This window comes from Podarcis bocagei (genome assembly GCF_964188305.1).
Source record: "Podarcis bocagei genome assembly, chromosome: 14".
NCBI lineage: Eukaryota > Metazoa > Chordata > Lepidosauria > Squamata > Lacertidae > Podarcis > Podarcis bocagei.
The window spans coordinates 37,012,538-37,035,080 of record NC_138139.1 but is presented as its reverse complement, the minus strand read 5'-3'; the positions used below and the strand labels follow the sequence as shown (position 1 = coordinate 37,035,080).

Sequence of the window (22,543 nt, the reverse complement as noted above, 5' to 3'; positions counted from 1 at the left end):
ACCTGGGGGAGCAGCAGGTGAATCTGTAAAATAGTATTTATTAAAAATTTAAGAATTACAGAAAGAAGTAAAAAAAGAAAGAGAAAAATTAAACAATACAAATCAATACATTACAGTACATATAAAACAAAAAACAAAAGACACAATACATCAAAACAAAAACAAAAGCAAAAACAATTAAAAACACATCCAATATTTCCATATCTTTATCTTTCATTAACTTGTTTCATCGACCTCCTCACACCTCCCTTTTTTGTGTTCTAGTTATTAATTATTCCAGAAAATCCTTTCCATCTTTCACTGTTTTCTGTCATTTAATTGTCTTAATTTATTTTAACCTTATCTTACCATAGAAACCCTAAAACTTATTTATACTTAACTCCTTATAACATTTCTACTAAAGCCGTATAATTTCATTCCAACATTTTTCTAACACTCATTAATTTTACAATATTTCTCTAAATAAATGTTTAAACTTTTTTCCAATCTTCTTCCACCGTCTCTTCTCCCTGGTCTTGGATTCTGTCAGTCCTTTCTATCAATTCCATATGGTCCATCAACCTGGTGATCTTCTATCCGAGGCTCTTAACTCTTTTCCATGTCCCTTCTGCAGATCTTCTTCATATTTATACATGTACTTTACTTTATCTTCTGCTGATCTTGTTCTTAATTTCCTTCCTTTGGCACTGAGGAGTAGATCTCGGGGAAACTCCAACCTAACAATGTCTTTATTCCTTCTCGACAGGTCAGCCCATTCTCCATAGTCAGAACTAAAGTCCAAAAGATATTTCAGAGCGTGTTTCAAAATCCCTCCAAAGCTAAAGGCCCCCACAACTCCAATCTCCCCCTGACCCAAATCCAGATCCCAAAAGCCAGAACATCCCTGCATAAGGGGATCTATCCAACTTTCCTTCTCCAATCCAAGCAGGACTCCATCCCTCCAAATCTGGCTTTCTCTAGATTCAATCGTAAAAGGCAACAGCTTATGTTCATCAAATTGCCTCTGTAAGGCCGGGGCTCTCTCCACTTGAATTACTTGAGGTTCAACAACAGCTTTCTCCTTCATCTTCTCCACAGCTTGCCATGTCAAAACAGATTCCTGAATCAATTCCTGAGTTGTTTCTGTATAGGTATTCACTTTTTGTCCCAAATCAGTCATTTTTTGTCCCAAATTGTCAATTTTAATAATCATCACATCCGTCTTCTCATGAAGCTGTTCCAATAAAGCACTTGTCTTGCAAAATGCAATCACTAAGGCTTCTTCTGTCGACATTCTTGTCCAAGGTCAATCTCTGATTCTCACGGTCTTTAATCTCTACAGCTGGAAAATTCCCCAGCTCCACTCCTGCAACAGTTTCAAAAGCTCCCTCTAGGGGAAACAATTTCTATTTGTATCCGTCCTTTTAAACACAGATCCAGCAACAAAGTTAGTTCGATTTTCAGTTACTTTTGCTCCTTTTTATATGCAAAAGGAAACAATGGAAACAATATATTTCTCTTATTTAACTACCTGTCAACATACGTTTTATTCACAGTCAATGAACTTTCCCAAAACGTTGATCTTACTGGCAGCCCGTTCCCAGGTTCAAAATGGTGGTAATTTATCTTTCTTCACTCTTTCTCCTGCAGGCTTAGGCGATCTAAAATTACCCCCCCCCTCTTCTCCTGCTTCCAAGGGGGATTTAGTAATTTTAACCAATGGAAATTTAATCCTTTACAAAAGGCTTTCCAGACTTTAGTTTGCAACGTCTTTGCTTCAATCTATTTACAAAAGAGGAAGGCGGACTTCCTGTTTGAAACCTTCCCGTTTCGATGCCAAATTAAGATGTTTAAAGATCCAATTTTCCGTTCTACTCACGGGTAGTTGTTTAAAGTCCAATTGTGCACAGGAAAAAGTCAGCGCTCTCCGGCAACAGCAATGCGGCTTCACTCCGTGAAAGAAGCAGTCAATTCGAAGCACCGCGCCGCTCACCCCATGTCGCTCTGGAATCCCGAAACCAGGTTTCCCTGTGAGTAAGGGAGGCGCAAAAGGTGCCAGCCGAATCCCACGTCCACAGGCTTCTCCCGCCTGCAGTTTTTAGTGGGTCTCCACCTCGCCGTGGCGGTCCAGACCCTGATTTCCACGGAGCGGATTCCTCCCGATCAGAGGAAATCCGCCATTGCCGGAGGCGCTAACCCGGAGCAGCAGGTGAATCTGGAGACCCTGGGTAGTTTGGCATCCCTTGTAAACACCCTGCAAGCAAATTGGGGTGGAGACTCATTGCCATATAACACATACCCTCCAGTATTTCTCTGATGAAAATAGGGATGTCCCATTCCATAATGATAATTTTACTATTTATACCCCACACATCTTACTAGGTTGACCCAGCCACTCTGGGCAGCTTCCAACATACATAAAAAAATAATAAAACATTAAACATGTAAAACATGTATATAGGATTGCCTTCACGTGGCTGGGGGGGGGGGTCAGATAACTGCATATCCTCCAACATTTCTCCAATGAAAATAGGGGCATCCTAAGGAAAAGTGGGACATTCTGGGAGCAAATCAGAAACCGAAACGGCTTCTCTAAATCAGGGACGTCCCTGGAAAATATTGACACTTGGAGGGTCTGATATAACAGCCCTGCATAGAGCGGATCCTCAATAAAGGCCAGTCACTGTCTAACCACCTTGTGAGCTTTGTGCAGGCAAATCAGGGTGGAAGCTGAACAAACAGGTTGTTTGCAGACAACCTTCTGTGTGACTGTTAAAAAGGCACAGGAGCCAGCTAATGGAAAGTGGCAACCTTCACCAGTCTCTACCTCCACATCAAGCAGGAAAACAACAAAAAACAGGTTTTGCTTGGCCTTCTCTTGGATTCCCTCCCTCAGTCAGAAATGGGTGTGGGATGGGAAGAAGAGGCTACTGGGAAGCCGGAAGAACCCAGAGGGTTTGTGGGCAGTCCCCTCATTGGGAAGCTTCCCATTGAGCTTGCCATCCAGCCAGACATAATCTGACTCATTCATATTTATTTACAAACCATCCTTCCCTTCCGCCACCTGGCTTGGGAGTTATCGCCATGTTCCATCTGCTTGAGGTCGGGATAATTCCAACGGCGGTCTTCCCTTCCCTTGCACCCCCTGCCATGTGCCTAAAATAAACAATCCCCTTAGGGGAGCATACACACATGTGCACACATGGAGTTTGCCAGTTTCACATTGTCAGAAACAGATGCACAAAATGCACACAAGAGAAAAAAGAGGACACAAGTTTTGCAGGAACTGTGCCCATGCTGTTGCCTGCACCTAGGTGTACATTTAGAAAGAGTGACTCTGATTTAAATGGAAATAGAGGACAGTGGCTCTTCAGGATCTCAATCCAAATGTCTTTCCCCCATCACTTGCTACCTGAGAAGCTTTTTAACTGCTTATGATGGGAATAGAGTCTGGGCTTTCTTGCACAGCAAGCATACACTCGACGTGCTATGATCCAGTTTTCAACCTAAGTGAGTATGGGATGGATGCAAGCTTCTACCAAGTCATTTAACAGGGAGCTGCCTTAGACTGAGTCAAACAACTGGTTTATCTAACTCAGTATTGTCTTCACTGACTGGCAGCAGCTCTCCAGGGTTTCAGATAATGAGTCTCTCCCAACCCTACCTGGAGATGTCAGGGAGTGGACGTGGGACCTTCTGCATTTAGAGCAGGTGCTCTACCACTGAGTAATGACCCTAATGAAGAAGTCCCCGGCTTTTTAAGGCAGTCTATTCTACTATCAAACAGCTTCCATAGCCAGGAAGCTCACCCTATCGTTTTTATTGTGATTTGAACTGCTAAGTTTGAGGGCAGCAATAGTCTCTCTAGATGTTGCAGAACTCTCTTAAGACCCATAGCCAATAGTAAGGGATGATGAAAGCTGTAGTCCAGCAACATCTAATGAGCGCCATGCTAGCAATCCCTGCTCTGGAACAGTAGGAAAGACATTTGCACCATCGTATATTTGACCATGGCAAGGTGGCTATCATAGAATTGTAGAGGTGGAGGGGACCCAAGTCCAACCCCTCTGCAATGGATTAATCTCAACTAAAGCATCCAAAACAGCATCATAGGTAAAGGTAAAGGGACCCCTGACCATTAGGTCCAGTCGTGGCCGACTCTGGGGTTGCAGCGCTCATCTCACTTTATTGGCCGAGGGAGCTGGCACACAGCTTCTGTGTCATGTGGCCAGCATGACTGAGCCACTTCTGGCAAACCAGAGCAGCGCACGGAAACGCCGTTTACCTTCTCGCCAGAGTAGTACCTGTTTATCTACTTGCACTTTGACGTGCTTTCAAACTGCTAGGTGGGCAGGAGCAGGGACCGAGCGCCACCTGTGTCATACAGCGCCACCCGTGTCATACAGCCTCTTAATTGTCTCTCCTCTAGTCAAGACACATCAACTCCTTTAACCTTTCCTCCTAGGCCATTGTCAGCTTTGTCAATCTCCTTTGGGGGGGTCTCCTTTGGAGCGGAGGGTAGTGGGAGGCAAAGATTCAGTGTTTGATAATAGTGCTGGAAGCTGCCTGGTGAAATATCCAAAACTAGAAAAGAGATAGAAACACATGTTCAGTGGTTGGGTTCCCCGTAACTTAACAGTGGGGAATCCAAGGCATGAGGATCCAATGTGGCCCTCCAGGCCTCTCTTTTCGGCCCTCATGGCTCTTCCCAGACTACTCCCTCAAGTGTTTTTGTCTGGGTGGAATATGTCACTGAACTGTGATAACGCCTCTTGCTGATCTCTGTGAATGTGTGCGTTTGTAGAAACTAGCCTACTGCACAAAAGGTACATTTTACCTTCATTGCTGCTCCCACTTTTGCCCATGCCAAAACGCCAGCATGTGGCCCCTGGAAAGTTGCTCCGAAGGAAATGCGGCCCTCTGGCTGAAAAAGGTTCCCTCTCCCTGCCAGAACTCCTGGTTAAAATAGTAAACACTGCAAAATCAATCCTGTCTCCTAAGAGAGGGCACGCCTTACTATGTGCCATTTAAACAGGGTGCATAATCTAGTTATCTTGGCCACTGCGTTCTTGTGGGGCAGAATGTGGGGCGGTGCAAATGGAGAGGCTACCAACGGCTTTTCAGAAGAAGGGGGGAACCACCCAGCATCTGTATTCCATTCCTCTCCCAGCCAGCTGCCTTAACTGAAGGAAGGCCCCTTGTCTGTCAGTGGAGAGGGAAGCATGACTGTTGAGCATCTCTCTCTCTTTCTCTCTCTGTGTGTCTTTGTGGGGTTCCTCCAAGCCAGCTGGCTCAGCACAGAAACAGGCAGTCATCTGCATTGGCACGTGATTGCAAGCAGCGTCCAGGCCGGCAGACAGCAGATCCTAGCCTTGCTTCAAACATGTCTGTGCTGGCGAGTCTCCTGGGATGCAGACTCTTTGCTTCCTCCCTCCCTCTCCCTTTCAATGTTTTTTTTTGGGGGGGTTGCCCCTCCCAAGGCAAATGGGATGCGACAGGCTGTGGGGCTGCTGCCGTTTTGGGGCCTTCCCAGTCCAAGGCCTGGCCAGTAGAAGGCACCCTTAATAATTCATGGGCTTATTTATAGACTGAAAAAGCACTTTAGAAATACATCCCGTGAGGGCAAGGGGAAGGCAGTGTCGTTGCCAACTTTTCAACCAGCTGCCGCAGCTGCGCCTTAGTGGCAGGTTGGTGCGCAGGTGTTAGGGCATGGGTGGTGTATCTTGGGCCCAAGGGTCAAATGCGGCCCTCCAGGCCTCTCTGTCTGGCCCTTGGGACTCTCCCAGATCACACCCACTCAGCAGACCAATTCCATTCCCTCCTTGGGTGCTTTTGCTTGGCTGGAAAGTGCCCTTGAGCTCTGAGCGTGCCTTTTGCTTGCCTGAATTTATCGATAGAGATGGGGTGTGTGAATGTGCATAGAAACTAGATTACGGTACAAAAGTTAACTTCACATTCATTACTCTGCCCCCTTGGCTCCTGGTACTGCCCCCCCCCCACTGCCGTGTGGCCCCTGGAAAGTTTCCCAGAAGGGAATGTGCAAAACGTTCCCCGCACCTGTGTTAGGAGGTAATAACAGGTTGCTTTTGTCATCAAAAGATTCCCTTGCCAATTTCTGCACCTTAATCTGCTGTTCGATGCACAAGAGCAGGCCAAAGTGATTTTTTCAGGTCAGCTGGCAACACAAGAAGGAAAGAAGTGTCCCTGCCTCCTCTGTCTAAAATTGCAATTCTCTCCCTGGCTCCCATCCTTTCTATGAAGAAAAACAGCAGCAATTGCTTTATGTGCCGTGGGCAGTTGTCATGGCTGCAGAGGTGGCTGATGTCCATTGGGGCTGGTGGGGCAGAAGGCAGGGAGTCCAACTGCAGTTGGAGTCAGAGCTAATGGCAGACAGAGCCAACTGGTTCTAGTTTTGACTCCATCCTCCTCCCTGCCGAGTTCTGCAACAGCAAAACTGAAACGAAGGAGGAAGGAGCTAATGGCTCGTGCCACACCCTGGGGCTGGTTGTAAGAGGGGACCTGGCTGAGAGCAGACTGAGGTTGGTGCCCCATTTGCTCCAAAGGAACAGCCTCCACTGTGTTGCTCTTTTCCAGCAAAGGAGTGTTAACGTGTGGAATGGTGGCAGCCAGATTTCTCCCTCTAGCGGCCAACTTGGATAGGGCCTGAGGATCACTAGGGATGGCAATTGGCCTTATAGATGCAACGAAGGGAGGTGTCTGCCTGCTCGGAGGGACCCCCATGATTTACAGAAGCATATAGTTTTTTTTAAAAAAAAGAACAAAATTCCCTAACACACACACCCCCCCCTGCATATGGGTGCACTCATGGAGAACAGGGGAGGTGCAAAAGTTTAATAAGAGGAGGAGGAGGAAGCAAGAGGGCAGAGGGAAATAAGAAAACCCAAGCAACAGTTTGTCTTGGTCCCACACACATTCTATTTTTTTTTTTATATAAAATTTTTATTGGTTTTACAGAATTTTTATAAAACAAACAAACACTTAAAAAGACAAACATACACGTATAATTTCATAACATATTTTCATAAACCTCTTTTCTGAGACTTCCCCATACCTCCCCTTTCTGCATCCCAATGTCCAAAATTTTATAGCAACTCCCAATTATTACTTTCCAACCTCTGTCTTCTTAGTCCTCTCTGTATTCTGATCTTATATCACTGTATCCCTTTGTTTCTAAGAACCACAACATTTTAACATTCATTAAGTTTATAATAGTCCTTAAGATAACATTTAAATTTTCTCCATTCTTCTTCCACCGTCTCGCGTTGGTCACGGATTCTGCCTGTCATCTCGGCCAGTGTCATATAGTCCATCACTTTCATCTGCCATTCTTCCAGAGTAGGTAGATCTTGTGTCTTCCAATACTTTGCGATGAGTATTCTTGCTGCTGTTGTGGCATACATAAAGAAAGTTCTATCCTTCTTTGGCACCAATTGGCCGACAATGCCCAAGAGAAAGGCCTCTGGTTTTTTAGGAAAAGTACACTTAAGTACCTTTTTCATTTCATTATAGATCATTTCCCAGAAAGCCTTAATCTTCGGGCATGTCCACCAAAGGTGATAGAAGGTACCTTCAGTCTCTTTACATTTCCAACATTTGTTATCGGGCAAATGGTAAATTTTTGCCAGCTTGACTGGGGTCATGTACCACCTGTACACCATTTTCATAATATTTTCCTTTAGGGCATTACATGCCGTAAATTTAATACCGGTGTTCCATAACCATTCCCAGTCAGCTGACATAATGTTGTGACCAACATCTTGTGCCCACTTAATCATAGCTGATTTGACTATTTCATCTTGTGTATTCCATTTCAGCAACAAGTTATACATTCTAGATAAATTCTTAGTATTGGGTTCTAACAATTCAGTTTCTAGTTTTGATTTTTCCACCTGGAAACCAATTTTCCTGTCCTGTTTGAAAAACTCCATTATTTGATGATATTGAAACCAATTTTGTACTTTATGTTTCAATTTCTCATGACTTTGTAGTTTGAACTTATCTCCATCCTGTTCCAAAATTTCCCAATACTTCGGCCATCCGACCTCCATATTGAGTTTCTTCACTGCCTTGGCCTCCACTGGTGATACCCATCTAGGGGTTTTGTTTTCCAACAGATCTTTATATCTTATCCAAACATTGAACAATGCTTTTCTAACAATATGATTTTTAAAGGTACTATTGACTTTGTCATACCATAGATATGCATGCCAGCCAAAAGCGTTATTAAAACCTTCCAGATCCAAAATGTCCGTGTTCTCGAGGAGCATCCATTCTTTCAGCCAGCAAAAAGCTGCTGCCTCATAATACAATTTTAAGTCCGGCAGGGCAAAACCCCCTCTTTCTTTAGCGTCTGTCAATATTTTAAATTTAATTCTGGGCTTTTTGCCCTGCCAGACAAATTTCGATAAGTCTTTCTGCCACCTCTTGAAACATTCCATCTTGTCAAGAATCTGCAAGGTCTGAAACAGAAATAACATTCTAGGCAATACATTCATTTTAATCACTGCAATTCGGCCTAGCATTGACAATTTCAAATTAGACCATATTTCTAGATCTTTTTTTATTTCTGACCAACATTTTTCATAGTTATCCTTATACAAATTCGCATTTTTAGATGTCAAGTAAACCCCTAGATATTTGACCTTCTTAACCACTGTCAACCCTGTCTCCTCTTGGAATTTCTCCTTTTCCATATCTGTTAGGTTTTTCCCTAAAACTTTGGTTTTTTGCTTATTCAATTTAAATCCAACTACCTGGCCAAACTGTTGTATTATTTCTAAAACCTTTTTCGTACTAGTGTTTGGCTCCTGCAAAGTCAATACTAGGTCATCTGCAAATGCTCTTAACTTGTAATGTTTAGCTCCGACCTGCACACCTTTAATCTGCTGGTCATTCCTTATCATATTCAGCAACACCTCCAGAACTGAAATAAAAAGTAATGGGGAAATTGGGCACCCCTGTCGTGTTCCTTTTTCTATCTTAAGTTCCTCAGTCACTACATTATTCACAATCAATTTGGCTTTTTGCTCAGAATATATTGCAGCCATACCATTCTCAAAACCTTGACCTACCCCCATCCCATGAAGATTCTTTATCATAAAACTCCAAGAAATATTGTCAAAGGCTTTCTCTGCGTCCACAAAAATCAGTACTGCTTTGGTGTTTATATTCACCTCTAGCTTTTCCAAAATGTCTATTACATTCCTTACATTGTCTGCCAGGTGTCTTTTAGGGAGAAAACCTGCTTGGTCCTTATGGATCTTCTCCATCAAAACTCTTTTAAATCTTTTTGCCAAAATGTCTGCAAAAATTTTGTAATCCACATTGAGTAGTGATATTGGGCGGTAGTTCTTAAGTTGGGTCTTTTCTGTCTCTGACTTTGGTATGAGTGAAATATATGCTTCTTTCCACGACTCCGGAGCCCTTTTTCCCTCAAGAATCTCGTTACAGACTTCTTTTAGTGGTTGAATCAGCCATTCCTTCAGTGATTTGTAGTATCTAGAAGTCAGTCCATCTGGTCCTGGAGATTTGCCCAGTTGCATATTCTGAATGGCAGCCTCTATCTCTTGTTCTGATATTCTCTGGTTCAGATCCATCTTACTTTGATGAGAGATTTTTTGTAATCCATATTTATCAAGGAATTTATCTATGTCTTCTTCATTTTGCGGGCCTTGAGTGTAAAGCTTTTTAAAATAGCTCAAAAAGCAATTTCTAATTTCATTGGGTCTTGAGATATTCTTTCCATCCACTTCTAGGCTTGTAACTGTATTTAATTTCTGCCTTTTCTTCAATTGCCATGCCAGAAGTTTACCACATTTATTTGCTGATTCAAATGTGGTCCCACACACATTCTAACTCCTGACAACAGCCGGCTGTTTGTCAATCAGTTTCGTGTACTGGAAATAACCATTTGGATTCTACAAATTCTGATTTCTTACTTGCTGCACGTTTGAGCTATTGCTTGTGCTATGTTTTTTCATCTCTTCCCCCCCCCCTTCTTATTAAAACATGAAATTCTGTTGAATGCAATACTGAGGCACATAAGATACTGATAATGGCTTACATTAGCTAAGGCTTTATTGATTGTGTATACCTCAAGATGCAAGTGTGCACTTTAGTTTAGAGCTGGCCAGTGTCTGGACTCTCTGGGGCCACACTATTCTCTGGACTGAGGGACAGGGCTGGAAATATATTTTACCACATCATCTTGTACAGCTCTTTAAGTGATCAGGCTCTGTAAACAAGATGGCACCATCTAGCAGCCAGAACATCACAACTATGGTCTGCAAATGCTCTGGTCCAGCAGTGCACTGTGTTGCACACTGTACTGAAGTCAGGCCCTGTGAATTATCTGTGCTGTGACCTGCTAAGCACAAGCCAATCTCCAAACCTGTCTTCCCATCCATCCATCTCTTGGCTCAGGGAAATCCCTGCTGCAGGCCTGCATTAGGAGTCCTGCCAGGCAGCTGGGTAAAATGGCCCCCTGTAAACAAACCAGAAAAGCTACCCAAGCGTGTGACTTCTGAATTTAGGTTCAATGGATAACACATATGCAAAATGAAGTGTGATCTTAAAAGTGTGGGATTTAAAAATATGTAAAATATTTGTATCCTCCTGTTCTAGTAATATTGGGTCCAGCATATAAATAAAGGCAGCAGATAAATCATGAGGGTTTTAAAAAAAATAAAAAATTGTGACAATGCTTATGGCCAGAGGTAACTGGAAAGAAAAAGGATGTAGACTCTTTGGAAACAAGGCAATTTCAATCCAGTGGCAGCTGATGCCCCTTGTAACTGGTAGGCTGGAAGGCAGGGAGCCCAACAGTAGGGGGAGCCAGAGCCCATGTCAGGCAGAGCCAACTCAGTCTAGTTTTGACACCATCTTCCACCCAGATTCAGTCTGTGGCATTTCTGGATAGGGACCTCTGCCTGAAAACCTGGAGGGTTGCTGCCAGTCAGTACTGAGCTTAGATAGACCAGTGGTCTGATCTGTGTAAGGCAACTTCCTATGCTTCCTAATCAGTCCTCTCCTAGAAGACCAATATTAAACATGTGGGCTTCCCTTGCACCACCACCGCCCACTCTTGCAAGCCCCAGGATTAAGTTGCTATCAAAGCTGCCACCTTTGGTTGCTGTGGTTACTGCCGGAAAGTTTCATTCACATGACAATAGCAGAGCAAGACGAACTCAGCAACAAAGATTTCACTAAAGGAAAATTGGCTCAATTTCCAACCTTCTGCTTAGTTTACTGGAGAGAGCGGCAGACTCAGGACTAGCACTCGCTGAGGGGGAGGGATCTCTGGGCTGTCAGAGGGAGCTTGGTTGATGGAATGCTGCTTCGTGTAAAACATTCCCCATGGATACGGATGGGGAAGAAATTCACTGAAAGGCATTGTACTGAAAGGGGAATGTATCAAACTTGCAATTTCCATATCACTGTGAGAACCAACATGTGGTGTAGTGGTTAAGAGTGGTAGTCTTGTAATCTGGTGAACCGGGTTCGCATCTCTGCTCCTCCACATGCAGCTGCTGGGTGACCTTGGGCTAGTCACACTTCTCTGAAGTCTCTCAGCCCCACTCACCTCACAGAGTGTTTGTTGTGGGGGAGGAAGGGAAAGGAGAATGTTAGCCGCTTTGAGACTCCTTAGGGTAGTGATAAAGCGGGATATCAAATCCAAACTCAAACTCCTCCTCCTCCTCTTGTTCTTCTTCAAAATTCGCACATACCTGAATTTTTGGGTGCAGTTTTCCAAGCAATCAAAGTTTACAAAAAGCATATATGTGATGGGATGATGAGCTGCTTGTGCGTAAAATCGTAGTCCCTCAGAGTTTGTTCAAGTCCACAAACCTCTGTCTGTGACGGAGCCCCTCAGACATGGCTCCTCTAGTCACTAGCAGATTCCGACAGTGGCTGCTTTCGGAATCGCTTCCAACATAAAAGCTCCTTAACGGAAACACGTCTTCTGGACTCACGGCGTGACAGTTTCCGGCGAGGAGTGGGTCTCCCTATGGGACGTTCAGAAACTTCCCCACTGTTCTCGCTGGACGTGTCCCTGAGCCCTCCCTCTTGCTCGCTTTCCCTCAGAGACCCACCTCTCCCCCTGCTGGTTCCTGCTTCCGCTGCTGGGTCTCTCCCAACCTCCGTGAGCCCTTCCACCACCTGTCCCTCCGATGGCAGTTCCCTGACAATATATTATAGGGGAAAGTGCACATGAAAATTAATATGCAGTGGTACCTTGGGTTACACACACTTCAGGTTAGAGACGCTTCAGGATACAGACTTTGCTAACCCAGAAATAGTACCTCGGGTTAAGAACTTTGCTTCAGGATGAGAACAGAAATTGCATGCCAGAGGTGCAGCGGCAGTGGGAGGCCCCATTAGCTAAAGTGGTACCTCAGGTTAAGAACAGTTTCAGGTTAAGAACAGGCCTCTAGAACGAATTAAGTTCTTAAACCGAGGTACCACTGTATTTGTGAAAATAACATTCCTAAATGCATTATATTAGGAAAAGTTGCTTTGCAAAAAGATGTACATTTCGTCAAAACTGTATGCAAAGATGGGAGAAATTCACACCCAAATACTGATGAAGTAAGCAAAGCAATACCCATTGCCAGTCACAGCCATGCCCCCTCAAAGCCGTACCCGCTTCTAAGATTATGCAACCTTCTAAGATTGTACAATACTGCTATTAGACAATATTAATTAGGGATGCATTGCAACAGTTAGTGCTGATCTCCATGTGTTGCCTTTCACCCAGATTTACTATTTTCTGTAGACATACATGGGCAAATGGTTTGGAGTATTCCAATATATTCTTTTGAAGTGACTTAAATTGTGTCTTCCTTGAAGTTCCATTATATGTAACAGAACTTGAACATCATTCTCTTTTAAACTAAAGCTCCCCTTCCGTTTTCTGTGTTCCTAAATGCTTAGCTTTGGAGCAACTCTTCCTATGGTGTTCTTCCTATACAGAGTGACCCTAGGAGTTAATCCTCAGTGGCTGACTCACCTCCTTTGACTCTGATTGACTCCAATCAGCACAAACCGTGAGAAGATTTCTTCTCATTGGCTCAAAAGCTCCCCTTCCATGCTGATTGGGTGGCCCTAGGATGCTGCAAACAGGGATGCTGCTAGTACCCTACTGCATAAATTGTGATGGGTCTTCAACCTACTGTGATCATAGGCCACTACACTTCTGCCCATTACCATCTAAAAGGGGGGCAATTCTTCCCGCAAGATGATTCAATGAAAAGTCGGATGTTCCCTGGTGCGCCATGGGTCCAATTCCCTAACAGCCTTCCTCGTTGTTTTTCCAGAGTGACCTTGGAAGATGTCGAACCAGAGTAACGGTGATACGAAACCTCCATGTTTACCCCGGAACGGACTTGTGAAGATTCCCGCCCAGGCCAATGGACTCGGCTCTGCCAGCATCACCAAAGGGACCCCAGCGATGAAAAACCGCTTGTGCCAGCCTTCATCTGTGCCTGCTCTCATCGGTCCAGCCTTAGCAAATCACAGTGACCTGCCCATCCCCGGCCTGGCACCGCCCTTGTCCTTGGCGGCTCTGGCCGGGGTGCCATCTCCTTCTGGAGCTGCCATGGTGGGACTGAACTCCAGCGAGGCTTCCCCGACAAACGGAGAGGTCACTTCCCTTGAAGGCCTCTCCGGTTCCCCCAGTGAACGGCAGCTGGCTGTGGATGAGAAGATCCTCAACCGCTTGTTTACGTACTTTTCCGCCTGCGAGAAGTGTGTCCTGGCCCAGGTCTGCAAGGCATGGAGGAGGGTCTTGTACCAGCCCAAGTTCTGGGTGGGCCTGACGCCGGTGCTACACACCAAAGAGCTTTACAACGTCCTGCCCAGTGGAGACAAGGAGTTTGTCAACCTCCAGGGTTTTGCTATCAGGGGTTTTGAGGGGTTTTGCCTGGTTGGCGTCTCCGACCTGGACATTTGTGAGTTCATCGATAACTATCCTCTGTCCAAGAAAGGGGTGAAATCCATGAGCCTTAAGAGATCGACCATCACAGACGCAGGCCTTGAGGTAGGTAGATGGTAGGCACAGAGGGGGAAACTGAGGCCCAGGAACCACAGGCAGTCCAGGTAGCCACACCCCCTTCTAGCCACACCCTCATTCCCCAGCCACACCCCCTCTCCCCAGGCCACACCCCTTGCCAGTCGGACTTTATCCTCTGGGTGTTTTTGCCTGGCTGGAATGTGTCCCTGAACTCCAGTAATGCCTTTTGCTTGCCTGGATAGAGGATAGAGAGGGGTGTGGGGGTGTTACTTAGAAAGTAATTTTTACATGTGTTTCTCTATCCAGGGACATGGGTGGCACTGTGGGTTAAACCACAGAGCCTAGGACTTGCTGATTGGAAGGTCGGCGGTTCGAATCCCCGCAACGGGGTGAGCTCCCATTTCTCGGTCCCTGCTCCTGCCCACCTAGCAGTTCGAAAGCACGTCAAAGTGCAAGTAGATAAATAGGTACCGCTCCGGCGGGAAGGTAAACGGCGTTTCCGTGCGCTGCTCTGCTTCGCCAGAAGCGGCTTAGTCATGCTGGCCACATGACCCGGAAGCTGTATGCCGGCTCCCTCAGCCAATAAAGCAAGATGAGCGCCGCAACCCCAGAGTCGGCCACAACTGGACTTAATGGTCAGGGGTCCCTTTACCTTTCTCTATCCAGCTTTGCCTCTTTTCCTGACCCCAACACTCAGCATGTGGCCCACAGAACGTTGCCCAGAAGAGAATGTGGCCCTCGCGGTGCAGTATGTCCCCTGCCCCTGGTCCCCTGCCTTCATGCTGAGAGAGCCTTTCCCATACCCTCAACATTCCTCCAATGAAAATAGGGGCGTCCTAAGGAAAAGCAGGACATTCTGGGATCAAATGAGAAACTGGGACAGCTTCTATAAATCTGGGACTGTCCCTGGAAAAGAGGGACACTTGGAGGGTCTGCTTTCCTCTGTTCAGGGCTGGGGAACGTGCGGCATTCCATATGTTGGTCTACAACATGTCTGAGCATCGGTTGTCTTGATTTAGGCCCCATCTGCATTATGCATTTTAAGCAGCACCATACCAGTTCAAACTGTCATGACTTCCTCCAAAGAATCCTAGGAGCTGTAGTTTGTTCAGGGTACCAGGAGCTGTTTGGAGACGCTGATTCCCCATGCAGAGCTACAATTCTCAGAGTGCTATAGTCAAAATGTTTGTTTATTCGGCTTTACGCCCATCATAAAGCACAACACACAAAACAAATCAAATAAAACAGCGGTCTCGTACAAGCCACAAGTAATATAACACAATTCACACCTCACAAGGACAAATATTGGCAAATCAAAACAGAAATTTAAGATTAAAGTTAAAAATTTAGGCACCACGCTAAAATCAATATCTGATGTCAATATCAAAAATTCTTATAACTATCAATAATCAGCTAACATTCCATTCCGTCTCTTGTACGAGAGGACGGCTGTTAGGAATTTAGCAACCTGTAGAGTAATATAAGGATCTACATCTTGAAGAACCCAGGCAAGCTGTAGGTCTACTGGTTTGATCAGAGTGCTATATTAATCAATACATCTTCCACGGGGAAGTCTAAGGCTGCTTTATAATGCATAGTACAGATGTGACCTTATTTGTTTGCTTGTCTTTAAACCGTTATTCCAATGTGACTCAGCCACAACCATATTGTACGCACAATATGAACATCAGAAAAACCACCCAACATATGCAAACGATGGAAACACAGATCCAGTGCAAAATCAATCCCAAAACACCATATGATGATGGTTGCTGTTATTTTAATAAAGGGGAGGGTCTAAAGACAAACAGAGCAGAGATGGCCTACAGGAGCTGAGCAGCCTGGGCAAAAGAGAGCCCCGATCCACAGAAAGAACTGAGCAGGCTAATGGGGTGAGAGGTAAGGGTAGATGGATGGATCAGCAGTCTGTTTATGGTAGTGCACCTCTGTAAGCCCTTCTGCCCCATTTAGCTTTGATTACTTACTTTTTAAAAAAAATCATGCAGAGAAAATCCTGTCTAAATCCATATCTTCCCATGAAATGCATGCTTAAAAATATATTTTATCCCACTGTATGCCTTCCTTCCTTCCTTCCTTCCTTCTTTCCTTTTAGCATGGTTTTGCTTATTTATTTAAACAATTAATTACATATACTTCAATAATAGACAAGCATAAATAAATGCAGACAAACAATGCAATTGAATGAAAATGAAAATTAAACACATGCACACACAAAGTATAAATTCAGTTAATTTTATTCACATTCCCCGGGGGTGGGTATTCTTGGTGTTGCAGGGTAGTAACTTTAAAAAAAAAGTTTACTTTATTCATAAATATCAGGAAAGCTGAAATGTTACTAAGAGTTCCAGACAGTAGCATAATTCACAGGAGGCATTTGAACGTTGTTATCATCATATAAAATTTTGCCACTTAGTTGAAATTGAATCTTTTTCTGATTGTCTGTTAGTATACCTTAATTTTTGAATTAGTTTTTCAGCAACAGCTATGGACCAGATTTGACTACACTATAAATCCTTACTGAACTCCTCTAAATGTTTCCATTTTCTTGCGATAACCATCCTAGCAGCTAACAATACATACAGAATCAATTCTTAAGAGAAAGATACAGAGTCAATTCTTTATCCAAATCATCTTCATTTGGCCCCTCTCATATCCCCAGTAATTCTAATGGAGGGATTGGTACCAAATTTTGTTTTGTTATTAAATTAATTCCTAGGAGCACCGCCTCCCAAAAAGCTGCCTCTAGGTGTATGTCTTTCTAAACCTATCTTACCCTAAAATATGCAAATTAAATAATTGTTGGCTTGTTGGCAATTTAAGTAACTGTTGGGATCTGAGGAGTGTCTTGCAAAATTCAGAGAAGTGCAAAATCTGGAGAATAATTTCATTCCAATCCATGGATAAGGTTGGAATGCGCAGATCAAGTCTATTCCCAATGTAATTTAAGGAAATTCAGTTTCTTGAGCATCTGTAGAGTGTGATTCTCTTCTTTTTTCTCTCTCTTTGAGAGAGCATGAGGTGGGTGAAAGCTGCAATACTATTGTACAGTTGCATCAGAGGAAGCACCTTTGAACTCAGTGGGACTTACTTCCAAGTACACATACCTTGTAGGTAATTTACAGTACGCACCTACATGTGTCTGCTTGAGATTAAGCCCCACTTGTTTCAAAAGAGCAGGAGGGTGGGGAACCTTTGGCCCTCCCAATGTTGCTTAGCCAGTGTGGCATAGTAGTTGAGTGTCAGACCTGGGAGACAAAGGTTCCAATCCCCACTCAGCCATTACTTAGGGCCGCTCACCTCCTCCCACTCTGATTGGCTCCAATCAGCACAAAGTGTCAGAAAGACCTCTTCTCACTGGCTAAAAAGCTCCCCTTCCTATTGATTGGACGGCTCTAGGATGCTGGAGACAGAAACCCTGCTGGAGAAATATTAACAGGTCTTTAACCCTAGGTGGGGATGCAGGTGGCGCTGTGGGTTAAACCACAGAGCCTAGGACTTGCCGATCAGAAGGTCAGCGGTTCAAATCCCCGTGACAGGGTGAGCTCCCGTTGCTCGGTCCCTGCTCCTGCCTACCTAGCAGTTCAAAAGCATGTCAAAGTGCAAGTAGATAAATAGGTACCGCTCCGGTGGGAAGGTAAACGGCGTTTCTGTGCACTGCTCTGGTTCGCCAGAAGCAACTCAGTCATGCTGGCCACATGACTCAGAAGCTGTATACCGGCTCCCTCGGCCAATAAAGCGAGATGAGCGCTGCAACCCCAGAGTCGGTCACGACTGGACCAAATGGTCAGGGGTACCTTTACCTTTACCTAACCCTAGGTGACCTCAGACTACTACACCTCTGTCTCCACCCACAAGCCTGATGCCCGCTAATCCCTGGCTTAGATGATTTCCAATGTCTTTTCCAACTTTGCCACTCTACGATCCCCTCCCTTAAAATAAAATCTGTGTTTTCCCTTTCTCAGGTCATGCTGGAACAGATGCAAGGGGTGTTGCGGCTGGAACTGTCCGGGTGTAATGATTTCACCGAAGCTGGCCTCTGGTCGAGCCTGAATGCCCGCATCACTTCCCTGAGCGTCAGCGACTGCATCAACGTGGCCGACGACGCCATTGCCGCCATCTCCCAGCTGCTGCCCAACTTGACCGAGCTGAATCTCCAAGCCTATCATGTGACGGACACGGCCCTAGCCTACTTCACTGCCAAGCAGGGTTACACAACCCACACCCTCCGCCTGAACTCCTGCTGGGAGATCACAAACCACGGGGTGGTCAACATGGTGCACAGCCTCCCTAACCTGAGTGTCCTCAGCCTCTCTGGCTGCTCTAAGGTGACGGACGATGGCGTGGAGCTGGTGGCAGAGAACCTCCGCAAACTCCGAAGCTTGGACCTGTCATGGTGTCCTCGGATCACAGACATGGCCTTGGAGTACATTGCCTGTGACCTGCACAAGCTGGAGGAGCTGGTCCTTGATAGGTAGGTAGAGAACTGAGCCCTCTTGAAGTTTCACAGAGGATGGGATGGAGGACTGAAGCATGATATGCTGAGCAATGGCTAAATATCTTGCCAGGCCTCAGCTGAGCTCAGAAACCAGGCCATATAGATCAGTGGCAGAGCACCTGCTTGGCATGCAGAAGGTCTTAGGTTTGATATTCATCACCTCCAGGTAGGAATGTTTCCCCTGTCTGAAAAGCCTGGAGATCTGCTGCTGGTTAGTGTAGACCGGGGGTAGTCAACCCTTTTATACCTTTTATACTGCCCACTAATGCATCTTTCTTGATGGTAAAGTTTCCTTACCGCCCACCAGTGTTCAATGGAAGGAGGATTCAGCTTCTACCGCCCACCTAGAATCCTGAAACGCCCACTAGTGGGCAGTAGATAACAGGTTGACAACCCCTGGTGTAGACCATACTGAGCTAAATGGCTTCCTACAACCCTAGGGCTTGGTTCTAGCACAGACACACAACAATCTGCAGCGGTTCTCAACCTGTGGGTCCCCAGATGTTGTTGGACTACAACTCCCATCATCCCTAGCTAGCAAGGCCAGAACTCAGGGATGATGGGAGTTGTAGTCCAACAACATCTAGGGACCCACAGGTTGAGAACCACTGAAAGGGTTAGAAGCTAATGGTACGGTTTAAAATGGGCTGGGCCTGTTTCCAGAGGGGCAAAACAAGGAGAGACGTCTGTGCAGCAGTTTCTCCCATCGTAACTCAAGGCTCAGGGGAAGCTGATTGCAGCAGAGACGCTTGCTGATAGGGCAGAGTCAGAGCAGGCAAGGTGGGGACCAGGGGTGGCCCATAGCTCAGGGGTAGAGCACCTGCTTAGCATGCACAAGGTCTCAGATTCAATTCCCAACATCTCCAGGTAGGGCTGGGAATGCCCTCTTGCCTGAAACCCTAGAGAGCCACTGCCAGTCATTGTAGACAAGTACTGAGCTAGATGGACCAGTGGCCTGGTTGATACAATGAGGCAGCTGCCTATCTGCCTGCAATGCAGCTTGGTCCCCATGAAACCAAGGGGTTTCCAGGGAACTGCAGTGCCTCAAGGAGCAGTGTTCTAGCCTTGATCTCCAAACACCTGTGGCTCATTTCCACTTGCTTCTGTAGATGACCCTGCTGGTGCAACGTCTTTATATGAGATTATGTTTCTAGCCCACCTTTCCTCCAATAAGCTCATGGTGGACTATATACTTCTCGTTTTATCCTCACAACCACCCTGTGAGGTAGGTGAGGCTGAGAGATGCTGACTGGCCCAAAGCCCACCAATGAGCTTCAGGGCTAATTTGAACCCTCTTCTTCTGTGTCCTGGCCTGGCATCCTAACAACTACACCAAGCTGGCTCTCTCCATCAGTGTCTGGCTCCAGTTACGCCAAGGCACTAATTGTCTCAGCTGCCTCCCCACCCATAACTTCAGGTACCAGTTGTGCGTGTAGCTTCTGATCTCTGGGCATCCGGAAAGGCCCTCCCCTCAGCCTAGGGACTGCACAGTCAGTGAAGCTTCTCCAATTCAATGCTGCCCCCTTGTGAGTTATCCTAGCACATGCAGAGAATCTGTGGGTCTCTCCAGACTATAGTGTGTGTATTCCGCAACATGTGCTTGACACAATCATAGGGCATTTGTGGTAAGTTTATTCTGCTTGCTTAGCTGTTCTGCGGTGCTTTTCCAATGCTACCCAATTATTCCTGTACAGAAGTGCAACAAAAGTGAGGCAACACCTCCCCACCCATTCCAGAACATTGTGGCATCTCCAGATAAGAAACAACCCTGTCTTGGATCCTGGAGAGTCTCTGCTAGGTAGTGTAGACAACACTGAGCTAGATGGACCAATTGTCTGACTTGGAGTAAGGCAGAGGCCAATGCTCCTATGAACATAAGAATAAATGCTAGATGAGACCAGTGGTCCAATTCCAGCATCCTGTTCCCCCAGTGGCCTACCAGATGCTTGTGGGAACTTTTGAGCAGGACAAGAGCATCCTCCTCTTTGGGGGCTTCCAAAAACTGGTATTCAGGAGCACAATGCCTCTGACTATGGAAGCAGAGCAAAGCCAACAAGGAAGTTGCAGGAGATGCGCTACCTGGAAATGAAGCAGTATGGCTGCCCCAAAGGTTCTACGGGTGCAACCAGTCATGAATGTAGGGTCACGTGTGACCATCCCACAAACATCATGAGCACAAATCATCATGAATGCACAATAAAAAGGACGCTTGGAAGAGACCTGTTTTGGGGTGATGGGTGCTCCTTAATCATGCCAGTGTCCACATGGCATCATTGGCATCAAAATACTAACTTTTGTATGCCCTCGCCACCAAGTTAATCTGGATTTACCTTTTTAGAAGAAAATCTTATTTTAAAAAAATATTTTGCCAATAACCCATGTGCAATTTCTCCAAGACCTGTCTCCAAATTTAAGTCCTCATCTGGAAGCTTTTTCTGGATGTGGAGATGTCTTCTAAGTAGTCAGCTCAAAATGCACTTGTGCCTCTCCAGAATGGAGCTCTGATGAAGAGGATTGGGCGACACAGTTCTGAAAGTTTCAAAGTGCACAGCACTGATTGGCTGTCCACTCTGATGTCACCGAGAAACACCCCCCTGCCCCATCTCCCAGGTTCCTTCCTTCCAGTACAAAATGCATAGCAATGCATACATGCATTTAATGCATAGTCTAGTTTGGTCCTCTGACAACTGCTGCTGTTCAGTTTATTGGTGTTTCATTAAAAATGTGATGTCAATTTGTTTTAAAATGCGCATTGCCCAGGTTTTCATGGCAACACATTTGGAAAGGCTGGAGTGTAGCCAACTAAGTTTTACTCAGAGTACACTTGTTGCAATTAATGGACATAACTCTGAGTAGAACTAACACTTGATACAACCTGATGGTTTTAGAAACTGTACCATCAAAAGGTCGCCTGCTTTCCCCCCATGCCTGCTGCTCCAGCTTTTTAAAAAATTGTATCTAGTATTACTAATATTGAAAAATATGGTGCATACAATATTTCAGCACATACAATACTTAGTACATCTAGGTATTATATTCATCAACAGCATCATGCATCATATAAATAAAATCTATTGAATCATATCACACTGGCAGCCTCATATTTGGCTTTGCTGGGGAATTCTAAGGGGGAAAATATCAGTTCAGTTTTGAAATCAGTTGTTAAGATCAGTACAGTTTTGAAAGGTGTGGCCCGCCATCTTGATTCCAAATGGCTTCCAGCTGTATCCAAACACAGACGAAACCTGCTCCTTGATTGAAGAATCCATCCTGCAAAATTGGGTTAGGATATATTAAGAGCTGTCCAGACGCAGAGCAAACAAAGAAACAACTCTTCAAAAGATAGATATAGATTATATTGAATTATTTATTTATTGAATTATTTAATTTATTTAATTTGTATTATGGTACATTTTCTAATATTCCAGCTCTCAAACTATGGAATCCATACATTACTCATCTCAACATAAAAAAGGCATTTAAAAGCATAAATTATACTGCTACTTTATATCAATAATAAAAAGGGACTGGGCAGTTGAGAAGTTCCCCCTTTCCCCTTGCTCCTATTGTTCATCCCTTCCTCCTCACAGTTGCGATTTTTCCCAACTCTCTTGCAGGTGTGTGCGGATCACAGATACCGGGCTCAGTTACTTGTCCACCATGTCATCTCTTAGGAACTTATACCTCCGTTGGTGCTGCCAGGTAGGTAATAGATAGGGCTGGCCCTACTAATAGACTGATGCAAGTGCCCCTGGAGGCAAATGTTGAGGGGCAGCAGGGGCAGCTCTCCCCTCCTGACATGACTTTCTTTGTTAGGCTTGAAGTACAATTCAATAGCAGCTCTAGGCAGCTTCTGTGTGTGGAAAGCAGGGTGTTATGCCACCTTGTCTTCAAGGGGCAAAATCTCTTGGGCAGTCCCCAAGAATCCTCTGGTAATGGGGAAAGAGCAGCCTGGTTCTTTCAATCTGTTGGCAGAGGCTATAAAGAGGTTGGGGAGGTGGGAAAGATTCTGGGGG

The 22,543-nt window shown here is 45.2% G+C and overlaps 1 protein-coding gene across 2 annotated transcripts in view; it reads left to right on the top strand.

Moving 5' to 3' along the window:
• Nucleotides 1–22,543, top strand: part of FBXL16 (F-box and leucine rich repeat protein 16) — an 87,636-nt gene that overhangs the window by 52,137 nt on the left and 12,956 nt on the right. For both annotated transcript variants that reach the window (XM_081169892.1, XM_081169891.1), the window contains exons 3-5: nucleotides 13,317–14,038; nucleotides 17,995–18,503; nucleotides 22,145–22,229. In XM_081169892.1, coding sequence (XP_081026018.1) covers nucleotides 13,331–14,038; nucleotides 17,995–18,503; nucleotides 22,145–22,229 — 1,302 coding nt within the window. In that variant the 5' untranslated portion in view covers nucleotides 13,317–13,330. The remainder of the gene's footprint in view (nucleotides 1–13,316; nucleotides 14,039–17,994; nucleotides 18,504–22,144; nucleotides 22,230–22,543) is intronic.